This window comes from Telmatherina bonti (assembly GCF_933228915.1).
Source record: "Telmatherina bonti genome assembly, chromosome: 7".
NCBI classification, from domain to species: Eukaryota; Metazoa; Chordata; class Actinopteri; order Atheriniformes; family Telmatherinidae; genus Telmatherina; species Telmatherina bonti.
In genome coordinates, this window is record NC_136625.1 from 36,853,762 (window position 1) to 36,874,843 (window position 21,082).

Genomic DNA, 21,082 nt, shown 5'->3' on the forward strand with positions numbered 1-21,082 from the left:
AACATTTCCAATGTTTTCATGTTGCAGACCTGGCAACATTTCCAACGTTTTCATGTTGCAGACCTGGCAACATTTCCAATGTTTTCATGTTGCAGACCTGGCAACATTTCTAATATTTTCATGTTGCAGACCTGGCAACATTTTTAATATTTTCATGTTCAGACCTGGCAACATTTCCAGCGTTTTCATGTTGCAGACCTGGCAACATTTCTAATATTTTCATGTTGCAGACCTGGCAACATTTCTAATATTTTCATGTTGCAGACCTGGCAACATTTCCAACGTTTTCATGTTGCAAACCTGGCAACATTTCCAACGTTTTAATGTTGCAGTCCTGGCAACATTTCCAACGTTTTCATGTTGCAGACCTGGCAACATTTCCAACGTTTTCATGTGGCAGACCTGGCAACATTTTTAATATTTTCATGTTGCAGACCTGGCAACATTTCCAACGTTTTCATGTTGCAGACCTGGCAACATTTCCAACGTTTTCATGTTGCAGACCTGGCAACATTTCCAATGTTTTCATGTTCAGACCTGGCAACATTTCCAATGTTTTCATGTTCAGACCTGGCAACATTTCCAATGTTTTCATGTTCAGACCTGGCAACATTTCCAATGTTTTCATGTTCAGACCTGGCAACATTTCCAACGTTTTCATGTTATATTTTGGATTTTTCTGGAAAGAACAAACCAATTCCTTTTGTTTTGATTCAACAAACAAAACGTAAGAGAACGTAACAACTTTCTTTCAGAACTGAAAGAATTTGTTAAATGTGCTCGACTAGAGCCAAAGGGGGGCTTACGCGTATCCAAAGTAGTACTGGTAGGAGCCTGCGATCTGCAGCTCCAGGGAGCAGTACTTGTCAGAGTCATCCTCCCTTCCTGATGGGTAGTTCCACGCCAAAGCGCGAAAGCTCTTCCGATCAAACCGCTGTCCCTCCAGAGGGTAGTTGGTATGCACGATGACCCTCCTCCCCTGAAGGCTCGGACCCAGGCGGAACTGCAGCTCGAAACCTGAGGAAACACGCATGCGGTCATTCTGGAGCTTCGGCATTGGTTTGGGAAAACCAGAGTTTAGATCTACAGTTCAGCCATCGTGGGCTGATGATCTAGCAGGAAACCTTTTCAGTGCAGCGACACTGCTGCTGTTTGCAGGACAATCCCACATTCCTCCACACACATGTACACACAGAGGGTGTCAGGAGCCCTGAAAATGTCGTCCCTTCAGGACTATGAGCGGATTGCCTATATATAGTCCCGTTCAGAAGGCAGCTGTAAAGAACCTATCAGGTTCAGAGGGCTGTAAATGTCAAGCGGCACGCTTTTCTCTTCAGCTGCTGCAGCCAGCACACAGCCTCCCACATGGCTTCAGTCTCCCGCAGGTTTACCCATGCAGGTCACTCCACAACCTTCTCACACCTTTTGTCTGATTTTCAGCATGCCTAGGGGCCTTTGTTTAGGTTGGGACCAGTCAGATCCGATGTCAGCACTGCTGTAACATCGTGTATGGATCAGATATCCCACTGATGTCACTGATCAGGGTCACATATGATCCTGAATCCATATTCTGCTGCTGGTATAAATAGCATGGTTTAAGCTGAGTTTAACATGAGCCGAAGGCGAGTTGCAGAAGTAGTTAGTTACCGCTAGTTAAAACCAGTCTTCCCAGATAGTAATAAACATTGGTCAGAGTTCAGACGTCTGCTGTCAGAGAAACCAATGATCAGTTCAGCTGATCGGTTTGAACAGACGTAATGCCGAGACGCCGTGCTAACGTCGGCTTGGTTCAGCATCCAGGAAGAAACACAGTTAAAACTGTAAAGACTGTTTTATGGATGAACACGCTCCACACCTGCACATCATTAAATCAGTCTTTTTGACTTAAATTAAACTTTTTATTTCAGAAAACTTTACTTATGAGGTGCTTTCTTTCGGTTTGCTGTTGATAAAACTCGGTGTGTAGCGTCAGCTCGTGTTCGGGGATCAGAACCAGAACGAAGCCAAAAACAAAAAGGTAACACCCTTTGGGAAAAATGGGAAACATATTTAAGAGATAGGGGAAACCCTTGAAGAAGTATTATACCTTCTCTCTTTTTCTTTTTTCTTTTTTCCTCCCTGTGTTGTTGGGAGAGAACGTGGTTTTTGGTTTATCGTAGAAGCAGAATTTGGGTGTTGTGGATAAATCAGAGACGACGGTTTTTCAGGTTTGAGCGGCCGTGACTCATTGTTAAACCGGGGATAGTTTCTAATTGTAACACGTGTTTATACTTTTCTGACTTGATTTAAGTACCCCTATTAAACCCCAGTTTGTTTATTTGTGTTCTTTTTGTGAATTTCTTTCTTTTGTAAAATATATAATGACTTTAATAAAAAAAAAAAAAAAAAGAATAAAAAATTTAAAAAAAGAACCAGACCGAAGACTGGATTTGTTTTTACTATCTCCCTTCACAAACTGAAACCACTGTTTAGTTTTAGATCTGTTTATGGATGCTCACATCCATAGACAGATCAATATCTTCTGTTTTCATCTTTCTGTTTGGTTGTGATTAGGGATGTGTGTACTTTTACTTGGTATTAATAAAAGTGTACCGATACCACACCAGTCCAGCCAGCGCAGATGTGTTTGATGCTTCGGACGTGTTTAAAAAGAAAAAAAATGCCTCTAATGTTAAAATTTGACATTTTTTGATCCACTAAAACAGTGATTCTCACTGTTAATCCAACAAGAGCAGCACTCAGCATACTAAGACAAGAGGAGAGCCGCCACCCCTCAAAAAAGCTTTCCCATGCTACGTATCCTGCTACGTTGCCAAATCAGTAACATTCAGCTTTTTAGCAAGGAATGGTTATCCTAAATATTGAGTCATGGCGTTCTTATGCAACAGTATATGGTGAAAATACAATAATCCAGAATGTGGGCGTTTCTGTTTCATTATATATACGGAGCTACCGACGGAGCAGCTCTTTGGTGGAGTTCGGTGCAGCTGAAATCAGCCAAAACTGGCAACTCTGACAGGGTCAGTTAGGGCCGTTAGGACAGCAACGTTTCTGCAAGCAGCCTGCAGCTCTTGTTAGTGGAGAGAACTGCAGCGTTGAGGATCATTATGACTTGTTTAGATGCATTTTCAGAAAGCCAGCGGCTGCTTCACGAGCCGCAAGGCAAGAGTCAGCGAGCCGTGTGCGACGAGTAAAAGCTAAAAGCAAGATCTTTGTTTTAAAACCACACATTTCTAGTTGTATTTAGGTAAAATGTGTCAAATCAGAATAAAACTTATTGAAACTGTTAGATCTGTCATGTTATTACATTTGTATTGGTGAGGTAACTTCAGAAAGGATGGGTCATTTATTACAACCTGATGAAATCTTACACAGTTATAACAGCAATAATAACCATAGTCACTGTAACTGACACTTGTGTGGTTGTTTATGCGTTTCCATGGCAACGTTGAAACAGTGGTAAGAATTGTTTTTTTTTTTTAATATGTTTATAATCACATACTTGCATTCTGCCTCATAAGGTTATTGTTGTACGTTTTAAATTTACTTGGTAAAATCTGTTGGGTTGTTAAGTTTACATGAGTCACATGACCCGGAAGTGACAATGCGAGTTGGACAAAAAGGAAGAGACATCACGGACAGAAAAAAAGGACATTTGCACTCATCGAACTATCTACCACTGGTTTTACACGGTAATGACTGTGTTTTATTTTATCCACTGTGAAAGCTAATATGTGATGTTGTTGTTAAAACACTCTGTTATTTCCAGTTTTCACGGTGTTCCATGAATCTGCAAAGGAGAAAATAAACGATTGTGGACATCAGTAAGAAGCGTGGACTCATTTCAACCAGGGCAGATACAGTGAAAACGTGACCTAATCCATACGAGGCTACAGCACAGCATCGCTTTCGATCCTGGGTCGCTACGGAGTCGTCAGCTAATCCATATCAAGCTACACGCCAGCTAAAGGCTACATCTTGGGCAGCTGCCGGCTTTAGAGAACTTCGTTAAGTGCTTCACCACATCAAGCTACAACAAGCTAAAGGCTACACGTACATCGCGACGATCGTGACGCTTCTCATCCTGCAGCAATAAGAGCTTCGGATCAGCAGACATTCCCTGGAGCAACATCGGACTTCGAAGTGAACACCAGGTGATTCTGTGCAATCGTTTATGCCTTAAAACGGATGGATCGAACCCGAACTAAAGACTACTGATAAAAAAAAAAAGTACAATGGAAATTTGTTGAATGTATTTTGCTTACCCGAGAGTTGAAAGGTGAATTCAATCAATATTATATGGTCAGCAATGTTTGAATCTAATATTGCTATTAAGCTGGAAACTAACCTGATACAAGTCACCAAAAGGTGGTAATTAGTTATTTGTGTTGTTTTGGTTATTCTTTAATGAGATACAGCTCCCATATTCTCGTGCCTCAGTTTACTTACCTTGATTTTCAAGTGATATCCTAAAGTTTAAATGTCCTTAAACAGTGACAGACAATATAATATGTCAGAGGTGCAAGAAGAAGAGAAGATAGATGAGGAGAGAAGGGCTGTGTCTGAGAAATCAGAGTCTAGAGTCAGGAAATCTTCTCGTGAAAGAAAATTAACACAAAAAATGAAAGAGCTGAAAGAGATGGAATTGATTCACAAAGAGAGTAAGTTTAAAGCAACTTATGGAAAATGGAAAAGTACAGTTAGAGACTTTAGGACCAGATTAAAACAAGCCTGCTCTGAGGGAGAGTTGTGCAATATGATGGATGAAACTGAGAAGCTGGAGTCTGAGATGAAGGAACTGTATGACAGCATTAGGCTCCATGGTGTACCAAGTCAAGAGATACGGAGAAAAATCGATGCATGTGTAGCTGTAACAGCAGACCTGCTTCAGTTAATGAGAGTGCGACTAACTGAAGCTGATGAAGAGTTTGATGCCGCGGCAGAGAAATCAAGACTGTGCATACTTCTTGACAATGATTATGCCAAGTCTATATATGGATCCACAGCCTCCAGAGTTACCGCACCCAGCCACCATCATTCTGACCATCTCTCCGAGACACCTAGCATCACAGTTAAAAGAGCAGAAACTGCTGCTCTTTTGGCTGCAAAGAAGGCTGAAATGGACACGGAAGCTGTCATTGAGGCTCAACGTCAGCAGCTGAAAATGCTTGAAAAGCAGCGAGAGATTGATATTATTCAAGCGAAGCTAAATGTTTATTCTGAAGAAGAAGCAAAACAGAAAATCGAAACTTGCAGTTCTGCGCATAGCAAAGTGGGTGATACTTGCATGCTTACTCACCAGGCTCCAAAGCAAGAAAACCAAGTTGTGCAAAATGAGTTGTCCTTAATCCAAACATTACATGAGTCACTTGCTCTCACTCGTCTTCCAACCCCAGAACCTCCTGTATTCTCAGGTGATCCCTTGCAGTTTGCAGAATGGAGCACAAGCTTTAAAGCTCTTATTGAGAGACGTTGTTCTAACCCTGTAGATAGACTGTTTTATCTGCAAAAATACGTAACAGGAGAGGCAAAAACTTCTCTTGAATGCAGCTTCTACATAAAGGATGAAGGAGCCTACCAACAAGCGTGGGATAGACTGAACGCCAGATATGGCCATTCCTTTGTAGTTCAACGAGCCTACAGAGAAAAGCTGAATAAATGGCCAAAGATCGGTGGAAAGGAGTATGTAAAACTAAGAGAATTTAGTGACTTCCTTCAAACATGTAGCAATGCCATGCCTCATGTAAAGGGTCTACAGGTTCTCAATGACTGTGAAGAGAATCAGAAGATGCTGGTCAAACTTCCAGAATGGGTGACTTCCAGGTGGAAGTCACCCATTCGGTGGAATCGTTATGTGACAGAGCAGCTGACCCAAGGCAAGGACTATCCAAATTTTCATGATTTTGCTTCATTCATCTCTAAAGAAGCATGCATAGCGTGTAATCCAGTGTCATCCTTGTATGCTTTAAAGTATGCAGCAGAGTCACCAACCAGAGAGACAAATCGCCCAAAGGCTAATACGTTTGCCACAGAGGTAAAGGCCTCCCCTTCATCAAGTTCAGCTGCCAAATCAGACCTTGATGAAATCAAATGGAGAGATACCGAAAGGCCAAAGAAATGGAGCACCTCATCCCAAAACTCAAGCTCAGGTAAATGCATGTGCTGTGGAGAAAATCATTCCATACATAAATGTAAGAGGCTAATGGAAATGCCTACAGATGAGAAGAAAAAATGCATACATGAGAATAAGCTGTGTTTTGCATGCCTGAGAAAAGGCCACAACTCTAAGGACTGTAGAAACAGAGCTATGTGTGGCATATGCAAAAGGAGTCACCCAACACCGCTGCATGAAAATCGCTCCTCAGTAGATACACCAGCAGCACAAAGCACAGTTGAAGAAAGCACATCGTCATTATCATGTTGCGTAAATGGAAGTGCAGGTGGGAGCACATCTATGATCGTGCCGGTGTGGATCTCTGCACCTAATGCTCCTGAAACTGAAACCTTAGCATATGCCTTATTGGACACCCAAAGCAGTCACACATTTGTTGATCAGGAAGTATGTGAAAAGCTCCAGGTAGCAATGGAACCAGTAAAACTCAAACTTTCCACCATGATGGGGAAAGACTCTATAGTAAAAAGTCAAAGAGTATGTAACCTCAAAATCAGAGGATTTTCATCAAACATCTCCATTGACTTACCTCCAGCCTACACAAGGGACTTTATTCCGCTTGATCGCACACATATCCCTACCTGCCAAACAGCCAGCAAATGGAATCACCTTGCTGAAATAGCCCAAGAAATACCCCAAATAATGGACTGTGGTGTCGGACTGCTGATTGGCTACGACTGCTCCAGAGCTCTAATTCCAAGAAAGGTCATCACTGGGGGTGACTATGAACCTTACGCCATTAAAACTGACCTCGGCTGGAGCATTGTGGGAAGCACATTGCAGCATGTGAATGTTCAAGATGTGACTGGCCTTTGTCATCGGGTATCAGTCAGAGAGCTGCCTCCGATAACGCCATCTGCTGTCATTAAGGCTCTTGAGTTTGATTTTGCAGATACAAAATCAGGTGACAAAAACATATCTCAAGAGGATATTTGCTTCCTGCACATCTTAAAGGGAGGAATCCGACAAAATGAGCTTGGCCACCTTGAGATGCCCCTTCCTTTCAGAACACGTCCACACCTTCCAGACAACAAGAAAATGGCCTTGGCCAGGCTAAAGCACCTCAAAGGGAAACTAAACAGATCCGACGTTCAAAAGTGATTATGTGAAGTTCATGGACGCCGTCTTAAAGGATGGTGATGCTGAAAAAGTAGACACCCAACCAGAGCCTGGGAAAGTCTGGTATATCCCGCATCAGGGGGTGTATCATCCCAGGAAACCAGACAAAATTAGAGTGGTTTTCGACTGCTCTGCAAAGTACAAAGGGACCTCTCTAAATGACCATCTGCTAACAGGACCCGACCTTACAAATGGTCTTACAGCTGTATTATGCCGCTTTCGTAAACATCCCATTGCAGTCATGTGCGACGTTGAGAAAATGTTCCACAGGTTTCACGTCAGCGAAGTAGACAGGGACTATCTGCGTTTTCTCTGGTGGGAAAATGGGAACATGGACGCAGAACCCACAGAGTACCGCATGAAGGTACATCTGTTTGGCGCGTCATCTTCCCCAGGCTGCGCCAATTATGGCATGAAACACCTTGCCAACCAAAGTGAAAAGGAATTCCCCTCTGCAGCGAGCTTCATTAGGAAGCACTTCTATGTTGATGATGGTCTCGTAAGCATGGAGTCAGTTGGTGAGGCAATAAAACTGGTGAAGGAAGCCCAAGATGTGTGTGCAAAGGGAAAACTGCATCTGCACAAATTCCTTTCTAACAACCGAGAGGTGCTAGATTCCATTAATATTGCAGAGCGTGCTGCTGAAGTAAAAAATGTAGATCTCAACCATGATGACCTACCGGTTCAAAGAGTGTTGGGCATAAGATGGAACATTGAAAGTGACAGCTTCACCTTCAAAGTGTTACTCAGCGAGAAGCCGGCAACACGACGGGGGATTCTCTCAATTGTTGCCTCCTTGTACGACCCTCTAGGGTTTCTAGCCCCATTCATCCTGGAAGGAAAAAGGGTGCTCCAAGAGATGTGCCAAACACGCTGAAAGATGAGCTAGAGCTCAAGATCGATGAGGAATATTATTGGACAGATTCACAGGTGGTGCTTGGTTATATTGGCGATGAAGCGCGACGTTTCCATGTTTTTGTTGCAAACCGGGTCCAGAGAATCCGAGAAACCACCAGCATAAGACAATGGCATCATGTCGACACAGCAGAAAACCCTGCTGATCATGCCTCGAGAGGCCTTAAGGTGTCTGACCTCATCAAGTCAAATTGGTTTTCTGGTCCCAAGTTTCTATGGAAGAGAGAGATAGCCATTAACCAGGTGTCAACAGAGCTGCAGTTGGGAGATCCAGAGGTGAGAGCTACACAAGTGTTCAAAACGGATGCTGCCAGACAATTTGACATCCAAGCACACCTGCTACGGTTCTCAAAATGGACCACAGCAGTCAGTGTTGTAGCTCGTATACAACGCCTGGCCAAGAGGATCAAGACTTCAGAGCCTTTGAGTGTGGAAGAGAGAAGGAAAGCCACAATGACTCTTTTAAAGCTTGCACAGCAGGATGCATTTCCAGAAGAGTTGAACATGCTCAGTCAGAAATCAGCAAAACTGCCTTGCAATCATCAACTTTACCAGCTCGACCCGTTCCTTTGGGATGGGACAATAAGAGTAGGAGGAACGTTGAGAAAGTCACCTCAAACCTTTGAGTTGAAACACCCAGCAATCCTTCCAAAAAATGGTGCTGTCACAAACCTACTCATCGGACATCATCATAACAAAATACAACACCAAAGCAGGGGACAAACCCTTAACGAACTAAGGGCCAGTGGATACTGGATTGTGGGCGGAAGCAAAGCTGTAGCCCAATACATTAGGCAGTGTGTACGGTGCAGAAGAGCTCGTGCACCAACAGAAGAACAACGGATGGCAGATCTGCCCAGCGATCGTGTGGATCCCTCACCGTCATTCTCTTATTGTGGCATGGACTGCTTTGGTCCCCTTTATACCAAGCAGGGACGCAAAGAACTAAAACGGTATGGCCTTCTTTTCACATGCCTTTGTTCCAGAGCAGTGCACATAGAAATGTTAGAGGATCTATCGACCGATGTCTTCATCAATGCCCTAAGATGCTTCATTGCTATTCGTGGGGCCGTGAGACACATCAGATCAGATCAGGGCACAAACTTTGTTGGGGCAAAAAATGAAGTGGCGAGAGCCCTGAAAGAACTTGATAAGGAAAGGGTGGCTGCGTACTTGGCGGATCAACAATGTAACTTTCAGATGAACACACCGTGCTCAAGTCACGCTGGAGGAGCGTGGGAGCGTCAAATCAGAACCGTAAGAAGCGTGCTGAACACAGTGCTTGCCCATAGTGCTGGAAGATTGGATGATGCTTCGTTAAGAACATTCCTCTACGAAGCCATGTCCATTGTAAATAGTCGCCCGCTCACTGTTGATAACATCAATGATCCCACAAGTTTGGAGCCCCTCACACCAAACCACTTAATCACCATGAAGTCCTCCGTTCCACTCCCCCAACCTGGTCGGTTCATCAAGGAAGACCTGTATGCAAAAAAACGGTGGAGAAGAGTCCAGTATCTATTGGAGCAGTTTTGGCACAGATGGAGGAAGGAGTACCTGGGAAACATTACTCTGAGACAACAATGGCATTTGCCTCGGCGTAATGTGGATGTGGGTGATGTGGTGATCATCAAGGAGGAGGATGTCCCGAGAAATGAATGGAAGCTTGCTAGAGTTGTTGAAGTACATGCAGATGATGATGGTCTTGTACGGAAAGTGAAAGTGCAGATTGGAGAATGAAATTTAGGAAAAGACGGTAAACGACTCAGCCCATCATCCATTGTTCAAAGACCCATTCAGAAATTAGTGGTCTTGGTAAAGAATAGCTAAAGGATACAGAAAGAGGTCCATCATTCTTTGATTTGATGTCCCTTGAGTTAAATTACACTGTAGCACACCCATTCAATGTATTATTTTGAGTTGCGATGTAAATTCTATTGGAGATATTTTCAACTGATGAAAATATTTGTTGTGGCAAACATGGTTCATTTAAATGTAAGTTATGGAATTACCACTGAAAGTCTAATGAATAGTGTTTAACATCTCCATTTGTCCTTATCAAAGGTAATTGGTGGGAGTGTAACTGACACTTGTGTGGTTGTTTATGCGTTTCCATGGAAACGTCGAAACAGTGGTAAGAATTGTTTTTTTTTTTAATATGTTTATAATCACATACTTGCATTCTGCCTCATAAGGTTATTGTTGTACGTTTTAAATTTACTTGGTAAAATCTGTTGGGTTGTTAAGTTTACATGAGTCACATGACCCGGAAGTGACAATGTGAGTTGGACAAAAAGGAAGAGACATCACGGACAGAAAAAAAGGACATTTGCACTCATCGAACTATCTACCACTGGTTTTACGTGGCGTACACGGTAATGACTGTGTTTTATTTTATCCACTGTGAAAGCTAATATGTGATGTTGTTGTTAAAACACTCTGTTATTTCCAGTTTTCACGGTGTTCCATGAATCTGCAGAGGAGAAAATAAACGATTGTGGACATCAGTAAGAAGCGTGGACTCATTTCAACCAGGGCAGATACAGTCACAATAATGTTCACATAAACACATCTGGTATCGGCAGATATTCAAGTTTCAGATATCGGTATTGGATCGGAACTCCCAAAAAGTGGATCGCTGCATCCCTAGCTGTGATCTGCTAAGCTAACTCTGCTGCTCATTTCTGTGCTTGTTCCTTAACATGCTTCTTATTCCCTTTTTTAAATGAAATAAACTGAAATCATTAAGTTCAGATGAACAACAGACTCACCTTGTTCAAGTCTGAACAAGGTTCGCTCCAAGTTCTCTTTGTCATTCAGCATCAGGACTCGAATCTGCTTCAGGTGCTGAGGTAACATCATGAGAAGATCTCCACGAAGCGAAATGACCCCTGGTCTCCTGTCGGGACGAAATAAGAGATGATTTACTGCACAGAAACACAATCATTCATGAAGCTCTGCCTCACAGAGCCCGTGTAGATGCTGCAGGGCAGAAGATGTTAGCGCACAGCAGGAAGCAGCGATCCTGGCGGGGAAAACTCGGCAGCGTTTGCTTTACAGCTGACTGCACAAACAACGCAGAGACTCTGCTGATTGCAAAGACGTCCATCTCGTCCCTGTGAGACAGAAACTCTGGAGCCTGCAGCCACAATCACACATCAGCATAGGAGCCCTCAGGGACTGCGGCGCCCCCCTTCACTCTACACCGCAGACCTCTGCTACAACACGGAACCATTTCACATGCAGGCGTTCGCCGAGGACACGGCCATCGTGGCGTGTTCCAGAGACGATGACGAGGAGAAGTACAGGAACCTGCTGAAGTTCGCTGCCAGGCATCACAGCAACAACACCTCCAGGACTTTGGAAGGAGCAGACCCAGTCCGACACCAGTTCTGTTCGGAGACGAGGAGTTGTGCAGACCTACAGGTATGTTGGGCGGTGGTTGGAATAGACAAGCAACACAAAGACAAACAGGATGAACTTCCTGAGGAAACTCCACCATCTTCAGGAAACCCCTGAGGATCTTCCATCCCCAGCGTACTTTCCTACGCCGTGGTGCGCTGAGGCGGGAAAAGCTGCGGTGGGCGTGAAGCTGGACTGTCTGGTGGCAGAGGGGAGAACTCTCTGCCAGCTGCTGGGAACACTGGACAAGGCCACGTCATCAGCAACTGGCTGCTCTGGCACTTCTGTGCTTTTTTGTGCCATCAGATATAAGATGGGCGGAGCCTCCATAACGTCATCCGCAGGTTTCTGAAAGCTGAAGTTAAGCTTTGGGGTGCTGTTGGAGGGATGGGGGGGGGGGGGGGGGGGGGGGGGGGGGGGGGAGTGTGGGAATGGATGAATGATTGACATCTATCAAATTCCAAGCCTATAGCTAAGAGTTTACTGAGCTCACCTAAAGCTAACGTGAATTAACAAGAGCTAACCAGATAAAAAAAGTCCCCCCCCACTTCACAGTTGTCATGAAAATGCCCGCAAAATACAATTATGGGCAAAGAGGCGGAGCTGAGAGGGGGGCTGTGAGCGTCATGGTGGATGATTGACATCAAGCGAACTCCGAGCTTTCTGTAGCTAAGAGCTAACTAAGCTAACCCGGAGATAACAGGAGCTAACCAGCTAAGGAGGTAAGCGGGCTAAAGCTAAGTCACGTTGTTAACGGCTAAAAACCGCGGTTGTTCTACGTTCTTCTTACTTGAAGCGGGAGGTGGGGTCCCTGTCAATCAAAAGGACACGCCCCTCAATATGCTAAATTTCGAGATTAAATTACTTTTAAACGGGAAAGTTTGAACCAGGCTGTAAACATGTTTATTTCTGCTGTAAACAAGTTTATTTCTGCTGTAAATATGTTTATTTCTGCTGTAAACATGTTTATTTCTGCTGTAAACATGTTTATTTCTGCTGTGAAGTTGGTCTTTTTAACATAGGAGTCTATGGGGATTCGATCTGTTTCAGAGCCCCTACTGGATGAGGATGGAACTGCACTTTTAGGCTTCACTTGTAACCACCGGAGGTTGCCGCTTGTGGCTCACTGACAAAGTGAGGATGTCATGGAAGTGGGAGTCAGTCAGAGTCCCTGTGTCCCTGCTGGTGGGTCGATTCAGGCCTGCAGGCCCCACTTTGGGCACCCTGATCTAAACCTTCCAGCACAGCGAACTATCAGTTTCTCTGGTTTCTGGTTCAGACTTTACAAACGTCCTTCATCCGTCTGCTGATCATGTTCAAACTACAAAGTCTGACAAAAGAATTTTAACTCAGATAAACGTCAGCTCAGACGGGCCTCGACAGGTCAAAACTCTGCTGTGAATCCGTCCATGTTTGCCTTTCAGCTGGTTTACTTCAGGTCCTTATCCACCTGCTTGCTTTCCTCTGATAAAATGCGACCCACATCAGCCTTCATGCAGAGGTCAAAGTTCAGAGTTTAGCAGAATTATCTGTCTGGACATGAAACAGCAAACAGCAGCTGTTTGTTGACAGACATGAAGAGACGTTGAAGCCGTTATAGGTAAGGAGCTGCTTGAGACATCCTCTGCAACCACACCAGGAAGTTCCTCTGAACGTTTCACAAAGCGGCAGAGTGTGTTGAAACAGACCGAAGCCACTGACACATTGCAGGAACCTGCTGAAAATCAGGTTTTTGCTGAGTCAGGCCTGGCTGTTCGTAACGTTTTCCCGCATAAAATCAAGGCCGGACACTTGGGGCCCATGTGGGGCCCCACATAGGGGACATAACAGCAGTTTGGACTTAAAACATAATGTACATAAAAACCAGATAGTTATACCACAGTGTCTAGTGTATTGTTTTTGGTACCATTGGCTGAGAGATGTTAGAAATGTTGTTTCACAGTGTATCATTCACAATTTTCACAATGTTGGCGTGGGGAAGGGGGCCCCTGGAAGTTGGAACACTCTGGGCCCATGGTCCTGTGCATTTTTAATCCGGCCCTGCATAAAATACATAAATAAAATGGTTGTTGGTCTGAGTCAGTGGTCCCTCAACAAGCTGACGTAGCTGATGGCTAACTGCACCAGTGTAGCATAATTAACCTTAGCTGAGCTGCTAGGCGACGTAGCTACATGTGTAGGGATGTTTGTAACTGTAGAAGCAGCATCACAGGAGGGTTAGAAGTGTGTATACTCTGAATATCTGCCTGTACCCTGGACTACACCACTGGTCTGAGTATCTACTGGGATTTCCACAGACAAGAGAAAACATCCAGCGAGCAGCGGTTGTCTGGACCAGAATGTCTGGTTGGTGTCAGAGGAGAATGGTCAGACTGGTTGGACATGATGGAAAGACAACAGAAAGTCTAGTAAGCACTGGTTCCAACCATGATATGCAGAACATTATGTCTGAACACACAACACGTCCAGCCTGGAAGCAGATGGTTTCCAGCAGCAGTAGACCACAGCGGGTTCCCTCCTGTCAGTAAGAACAGGAAACTGAGGCTACAATTCACACAGACTCACCAGAACTGGACAATAGAAGATGGAGAAACGTTGCTGGTCTGATGAGTCTCCAGTTCAGCTCCACATTCACATGGTAGGATCAGAATCTGCTGGAAACATCATGACAACATGGATCCATCCTGCCAGGATCAACGCTTCAGGCTGCTGCTGGTGGGATGGTGTGTGTGTGTGTGTGTTTGTGTGTGTGTGTGTGTGTGGGGGGGGGGGGGGGGGGGGGGGGGGGGGGGATTTTCTTGTCTCACCCGGGTTCCCCTGCCTGAGTTACATGATGAAGTCAGGTGGAACCTGACAGACTCACGTTCTGGTCTGATGTGGATTAAACCGGTTCTCAGACAAAGTTTTAAACATTCGTGTTTAAGTCTGACCCTGCTGAGACCTTCCGATGCTCTGGTCCACTTCCAGACCCAGCATGTTACTGTCAGAGGTCTGGGTCCAGGTCTGCGTCGGTCTGAGCCGGCGAACACATCCAGAGTCAGTGAACCCAGGTATACCCCCCCCATCCCCAACCCCCCCTCAGCGGAGTCTGCACTGTAGTGGTGCGTACAGGAGAAGGTCAGGAATTCTGAGGTTGGTGTTGCATAATCTATTTATAACCCCTCCATCACTGCTGAGGCCCTCCAGGACACCAGAACTGAGCCGAGCTAGTATGCAAACACCATCGTCTGCACACACTCCTCTTCATTACATATATCTGCACACACTCCTCTTCATCACAGATAACTGCACACACTCCTCTTCATCACCTGTATGCTATGGGTGACCCTACCCTGGGCATAAAGCCCCCGATAACATAGCTGCTAGGATCTTCGGGCACACAAAGCCCTCCACCATGATAAGGTGACGGCTCAGGGAGGGGTCATAGGGGTCGATGGGCGGCTGCAAGGGGCGGGGACCCTGGTGTCCGATCCCCGGCTGCAGAAGCTGGCTCTAGGGACGTGGAATGGCACCTCTCTGGTGGGGAAGGAGCCTCAGCTTGTGCGCGAGGTTGAGTGGTTCCGACTAGATATAGTTGGACTCACTTCGACGCATGGCTTGGGCTCTGGAACCAGTACCCTCGAGAGGGGCTGGACCTTCTTCCACTCTGGAGTTGCTATGGTGAGAGGCACCGAGCAGGTGTGGGCATTCTCATCAACCCCCACCTTGGTGCCTGCACATTGGGGTTTAACCCGGTGGATGAAAGGGTAGTTTCCCTCCGCCTCCAGGTGGGGGGACGGGTCCTGACTGTTGTCTATGATTATGCACTGAACAGCAGTTCAGAGTCCTTGGAGGGAGTGCTGGAGGGTGCCCCTTCTGGGGACTACATTGTTCTGCTGGGGGACTTCAATGCTCACGTGGGCAACGACACTGAGACCGGGAGGGGAGTAATTGTGAGGCATGGTCCCCCCCGTCTGAACCCAAATGGTGTTTTGTTATTGGATTTCTGTGCTCATCATGGATTGTCCATAACGAACACCATGTTCCAACATAAGAGTGTCCATATGTACACCTGGCATCAGGATTCCCTGGGCCGCAGTTCGATGATCAATTTTGTAGTTGTATCGTCGGACCTGCGGCCACATGTTTTGGACACTCGGGTGAAGAGGGGGGCAGAGCTTCAACTGATCACCACCTGGTGGTGAGTTGGCTCAGATGGGAGGGGGAGGAAGCAGGACAGATCTGGCAGGCCCAAACGTTTTGTGAGGGTTTGCTGGGAACGTCTGGCTGAGTCCCCCATCAGAGCGAGCCTCAACTCGCACCTCCAGCAGAGCTTCAAACATGTCCCAAGTGAGGCGGGGGACATTGAGTCCAAATGGGCTGTGTTCCGTGCCTCTATTGTTGAAGCGGCCAGCTGGAGCTGTGGCTGTAAGGTCGTTGGTGCCTATCGTGGCGGTAATCCCAGGACTTGTTGGTGAACACAAGCAGTGAGGGATGCCGTCAAGCTGAAGAAGGAGTCCTATCGGGCCTTCTTGGCCTGTGGGACTCTGGAGGCAGCTGATGGGTACCGACAGGCTAAGCGGCATGAGGTTTCGGCTGTCGCCAAGGCAAAAACTCGGGCATGGGAGGAGTTTGATGAGGCCATGGAGAAAGACTTCCAGACAGCTTCGAGGCGATTCTGGTCCACCATCCAGCGGCTCAGGAGGGGGAAGCAGTGCTCCATCAACACTGTGTACAGTGGAGGTGGGGAGCTGCTGACCTCAACTCGGGACGTTGTGGGTTGATGGATGGAATACTTTGAAGTCTTCCTCAATCCTACCAACACGTCTTCCGATGAGGAAGCAGAGCTGGGGGACTCAGGGGTGGACTCTCCTATCTCTGGGGCTGAAGTCGCTGAGGTGGTTACAAAGATCCCCGGGGGTGGATGAGATCCGCCTGGAGTTCCTTGAGGCTCTGGATACTGTGGGGCTGTCCTGGCTGACAGGCCTCTGCAGCATCGCGTGGACATCGGGGGCAGTACCGCTGGATTGGCAGACTGGGGTGGTGGTTCCCCTTTTTAAGAAGGGGGACTGGAGGGTGTTTTCCAATTACAGGGGAATCACATTCCTCAGCCTCCCTGGTAAGGTCTATTCAGGGGTCCTGGAGAGGAGGGTCCGCCAGATAGTCGAATCCCGGATTGAGGAGGAGCAGTGTGGTTTTCATCCTGGTCGCGGAACAGTGGACCAGCTCTGTACCCTCTTTGGGGTCCTGGAGGGGGCATGGGAGTTCGCCCAACCAGTCTACATGTGCTTTGTGAACCTGGAGAAGGCGTTCGACCGTGTGCCCCAGGGGCTCCTGTGGGGGGTACTCCGGGGGTATGGGGTACCGGACCACCTTGTACGAGCTGTTCGGTCCCTGTACGACAGGTATCAGAGCTTGGTCCACATTGCCGGTAGTAAGTCAGATTCATTTCCAGTTAGGGTTGGACTCCGCCAAGGCTGCCCTTTATCACCGATTCTGTTCATAACTTACATGGACAGAATTTCTAGGTGCAGCCGAGGTGTTGAGGGGATCCGGCTTGGTGGCCTCAGAATTGGGTCCCTGCTTTTTGCAGATGACGTGGTCCTGTTGGCTTCATCTGGTCGTGATCTCCAGCTCTCACTTGAGCGATTCACGGCCAAGTGTGAAGTGGCTAGGATGAGAATCAGCACCTACAAATCTGCCGGAATAGGGTGGATTGCCCTCTCCGGGTCGGGAGTGAGGTCCTGCCTCAAGTGGAGGAGTTTAAATATCTCAGGGTCTTGTTCACGAGTGAGGGAAGGATGAAGCGTGAGATCGACAGACGGATCGATGCGGCGTCTGCAGTAATGCGGATTCTGCGCCAGTCTGTCGTGGTGAAGAAGGAGCTGAGCCAGAAGGCGAATCTCTCGATTTACCAGTCGATCTACGTTCCTACCCTCACCTATGGTCATGAGCTGTGGGTCGTGACCGAAAGAACAAGATCTCATCCGAGAGGGGCTCAGAGTAGAGCCGGTATACTTCTACATTGAGATCTCGTATACAGGCGGCTGAAATGAGTTTCCTCCGCAGGGTGGCCGGGCTCTCCCTTAGAGATAAGGTGAGGAGCTCAGTCATCCGGGAGGAGATCATAGTAGAGCCGTTGCTCCTCCGCATCGAGAGGAACCAGTTGAGGTGGCTCGGGCATCTGGTCAGGATGCCTCCTGGACCTCCCTGGTGAGGTGTTCCGGGCACGTCCCTCTGGGAGGAGACCCCAGGGAAGACCCAGGACACGCTGGAGGGATTATATCTCTCGGCTGGCCTGGGAACGCCTCGGGATCCCCCCCGCAGAGTTGGCAAATGTGGCTGGGGAGAGGGAAGTCTGGGCTTCCCTGCTTCGGCTGCTGCCCCCGCGACCCGACCCCGGATAAGCTGCAGAAGATGGATGGATGGATGGATGTATGTATGTATGGATGGACTCCTCTTCATCCCAGAAACCTGCACACACTCCTCTTCATCCCAGAAACCTGCACACACTCCTCTTCATCACAGATAACACACACGCCCACATCCAGTTTTGTCTTTACTGGCTGATCAATTTTTCCACCATTAAAACCAGTTTCTGCTTTTTTACTCGGATCAATCAACCCATCAGAGTGGGTCAAACCCGGGTTCGGTTCTACCCGGATCATCCTCGGACGGGTTCTCCCTGTTTGGACTTCGGTCTAAATGACAGCAGGAGCATAAAAACTCTCACGTTACCTCCTCAACTCGTCTAACTTCTATCTGCTAGCGTGCAGCTGCTAGTTAACCCACTCTAACTAGCAGCTGTTAGCTGTTAGGCCAGCGCGAGACAGCGACACATCGACCGGCCACAGACACACGGGATCTGTTGTTGTTGTTTTTTTTTTTACCTGTCAGGTGTGTGTCCGGCCCGTCACAGCTACAGGAGATCAGTCCGCAGTGCAGCTTCTGGCTGGGAGAACAGCTGCAGGACGGAGGGCAGCCAAACATGGAGGTCTGGTACCGTAATGCACCTAAGAGACAGGAACAAACACACACACACACACACACACACCGCAGAGATCTGGTACCGTAATGCACCTAAGAGACAGGAACAAACACACACACACACACACACACACCGCAGAGATCTGGTACCGTAATGCACCTAAGAGACAGGAACAAACACACACACACACACACACACACACACACACACACACCGCAGAGATCTGGTACCGTAATACACCTAAGAGACAGGAACAAACACACACACACACACACACACACACACGTTATTGGACCCTAAAGGTTTCAGAGTTCTAAATGTTCTTACTGTCAAAGCAGAACCTTCTGAACCTTCTGTTATCAGACCCTCTCAGTACAGATATGAAATACTGAAACTTTAATAGTTATTGTTTCACTTGCTTAACAGTCATAATGTTAATCTAATTCCTGCTATCTGGGATGTGATTTTATTAGAGATGTTAGATATTATCGACCTACCAATGATACCTAATAATTTCCATTATTACATATGATGAGTATCGGGCTTTACTGTTTTTAACACGACTTCTACACAATATTGGAATTTAATATATCAAACTCTTCAGCTTTGTCTCCTCTAACTAGAAATGACAAATTATAAGCATAGTCATGTATAGTTTTCCAGATATTTTTGTTTGCTGAGCACAACTAGCTCCAAAAATATCAGTATCGGTTGATATCGGTATTGGAAATTAGGAGTTGGAAAAAATTGGTATATCTGCTATTAACAACAAAAGCCATTTTTATTGATATTTTTTTTTCTAATTGTACTCTAATTTTCTACTTTCTGCTGTATGAATAAAGTGTTGTCTGTTGCAGTTAGCTTCTGATATCAATATTAATATGAAATATCAATATTAAGGTAATATAAAAATCTAATTCAGAATATTGAATTAATATGAAGAATACATTTATCTTAGGAGGTATTTGCCAAAATGTTTTTTACAGCATTGATTGATGTTTAAACTGGAAAAGCTTCTTCAGTCCGAACAACTAAAGATAAAATCTGAACTGGGCACCTTCCTGAAACGGGTCTCACCTCTTCGTCAATAACTCTAGCTGCTGCTGAATGTGGACTGTTTCTTCTCATATTCTGACAAGATGTTTGTGAAAATATGAGAACCCATTTGGATTATTTCAATTTCTGCATAAATTAGTCATAAATTGTGTTCTGATCTTCATCTAAATAACAACAAGAGACAAACACAGTCTGCGTTAATCAATGCTGCACCAACAGTCACATGTTTCCATGAGTAAAGATGACTCTGTGCTGAGTGAGGTGAAGAGGAATCCAGAGTATCAGCTGAAGATTTACTGCATCTGCCAACGTCATAACTGTGTGACCTTCAGGCAACGTTCCCAGAAAATCGCTTGAAAGTCGGAGTTTGTTGGGATTCCATTACATCATCAATACAATCTCTTACCAGATCAATGATAGTCTTTTAGACTGTTGTGTGTATACATACACCTCCACCACCTGCTTATTATTCAATATGAGCAGAACTCTGTACCATTTACTGAGCTGGGGAAAAGGGCTTTTTCCTTCTCTGTCCCTTCTACATGGAACATGATGCAAAAGGATTGGAAATTAACAGAACTCATTTCATTGAATAACTTTAAATCCAGACTGAGAGCATCTGAGACAACCTCCTTAATCTGAAACTGTTTTTTTTATTTGTAAGTATTTGTGACGTCGCTGTAATTCATACTTTTTGCTGCCTCTTGGCTCAGACTCCCTTGAAAAAGAGGTTTTTAATCTCAAAGGGACTTTCCTGGTGAAATAAAGGAAATAAAAATATAAATTCCATCCCAATGGAAATCCTGTCTTTTCGGTCAGGTATTGCTGTTATGTTACTGAACTAAACCGGGTCAGAACATAACCAGGTTACACGCTGTTGAGGCTAAATGTCCAACGCCATTATCTACTTCAGCCGCTGCAGGCTTGATGACGCGCACTAAGATGTATGTTCTCCTTATTGTTTATTTTCATAGTTACTTTAAATAAATTACAATGAACAAACAATACGCAGAGCAAAAGCATCTAATTGTGGTCAACAAAAAGTTTACTCCCGAGCTCACCCCACTTCTGCATCCTTACAGCCAAACGATGCACTCAGGTGAGTGCAACTATTTTTAACGTGTGCATTCACACCCAAAGTGACACACCCTCCACCCAAGTGCCAATCAAGCATGCACACATCAGCATATTCGTAGACATTTATGACTCATAATATGGCTCCTACACACGTTGTCAGGTAGGAAACACAGCATAGTTTTATATTCTTCAGATGAAGCTGTTCTGATTTTCTATAACTGGTGCTAGAAAAGTTCCTGTGTTCTGATCGTTCCAGCTGACAGGATGTAAATTTATGTGTTCGGACCCTAGCCTGGATATCTGTACCTGGGACTGGATCTAGTGCCCCGGCCTGGAGGTCTGGACCCTGGTCTGGACCACTACTTAGCCTGGTT

The 21,082-nt window shown here is 45.8% G+C and overlaps 1 protein-coding gene across 2 annotated transcripts in view; it reads right to left on the reverse strand.

The window, feature by feature from the left end:
* Window positions 1-18,586, reverse strand: part of agla (amylo-alpha-1, 6-glucosidase, 4-alpha-glucanotransferase a) — a 62,160-nt gene extending 43,574 nt beyond the window's left edge. The window contains exons 1-3 of one of the 2 annotated variants that reach the window (XM_079243455.1): window positions 18,478-18,586; window positions 10,978-11,105; window positions 807-1,017 (exon numbers count right to left, since the gene is read on the reverse strand). In XM_079243455.1, the coding sequence (XP_079099581.1) occupies window positions 807-1,017; window positions 10,978-11,068 (302 nt within the window). In that variant the 5' untranslated portion in view covers window positions 11,069-11,105; window positions 18,478-18,586. Of the gene's footprint in view, window positions 1-806; window positions 1,018-10,977; window positions 11,106-14,173; window positions 14,194-18,477 lie in introns of those variants that run through there. The other variant, XM_079243456.1, reaches the window with a different exon arrangement.
* Window positions 18,587-21,082: the final 2,496 nt, after the last annotated feature.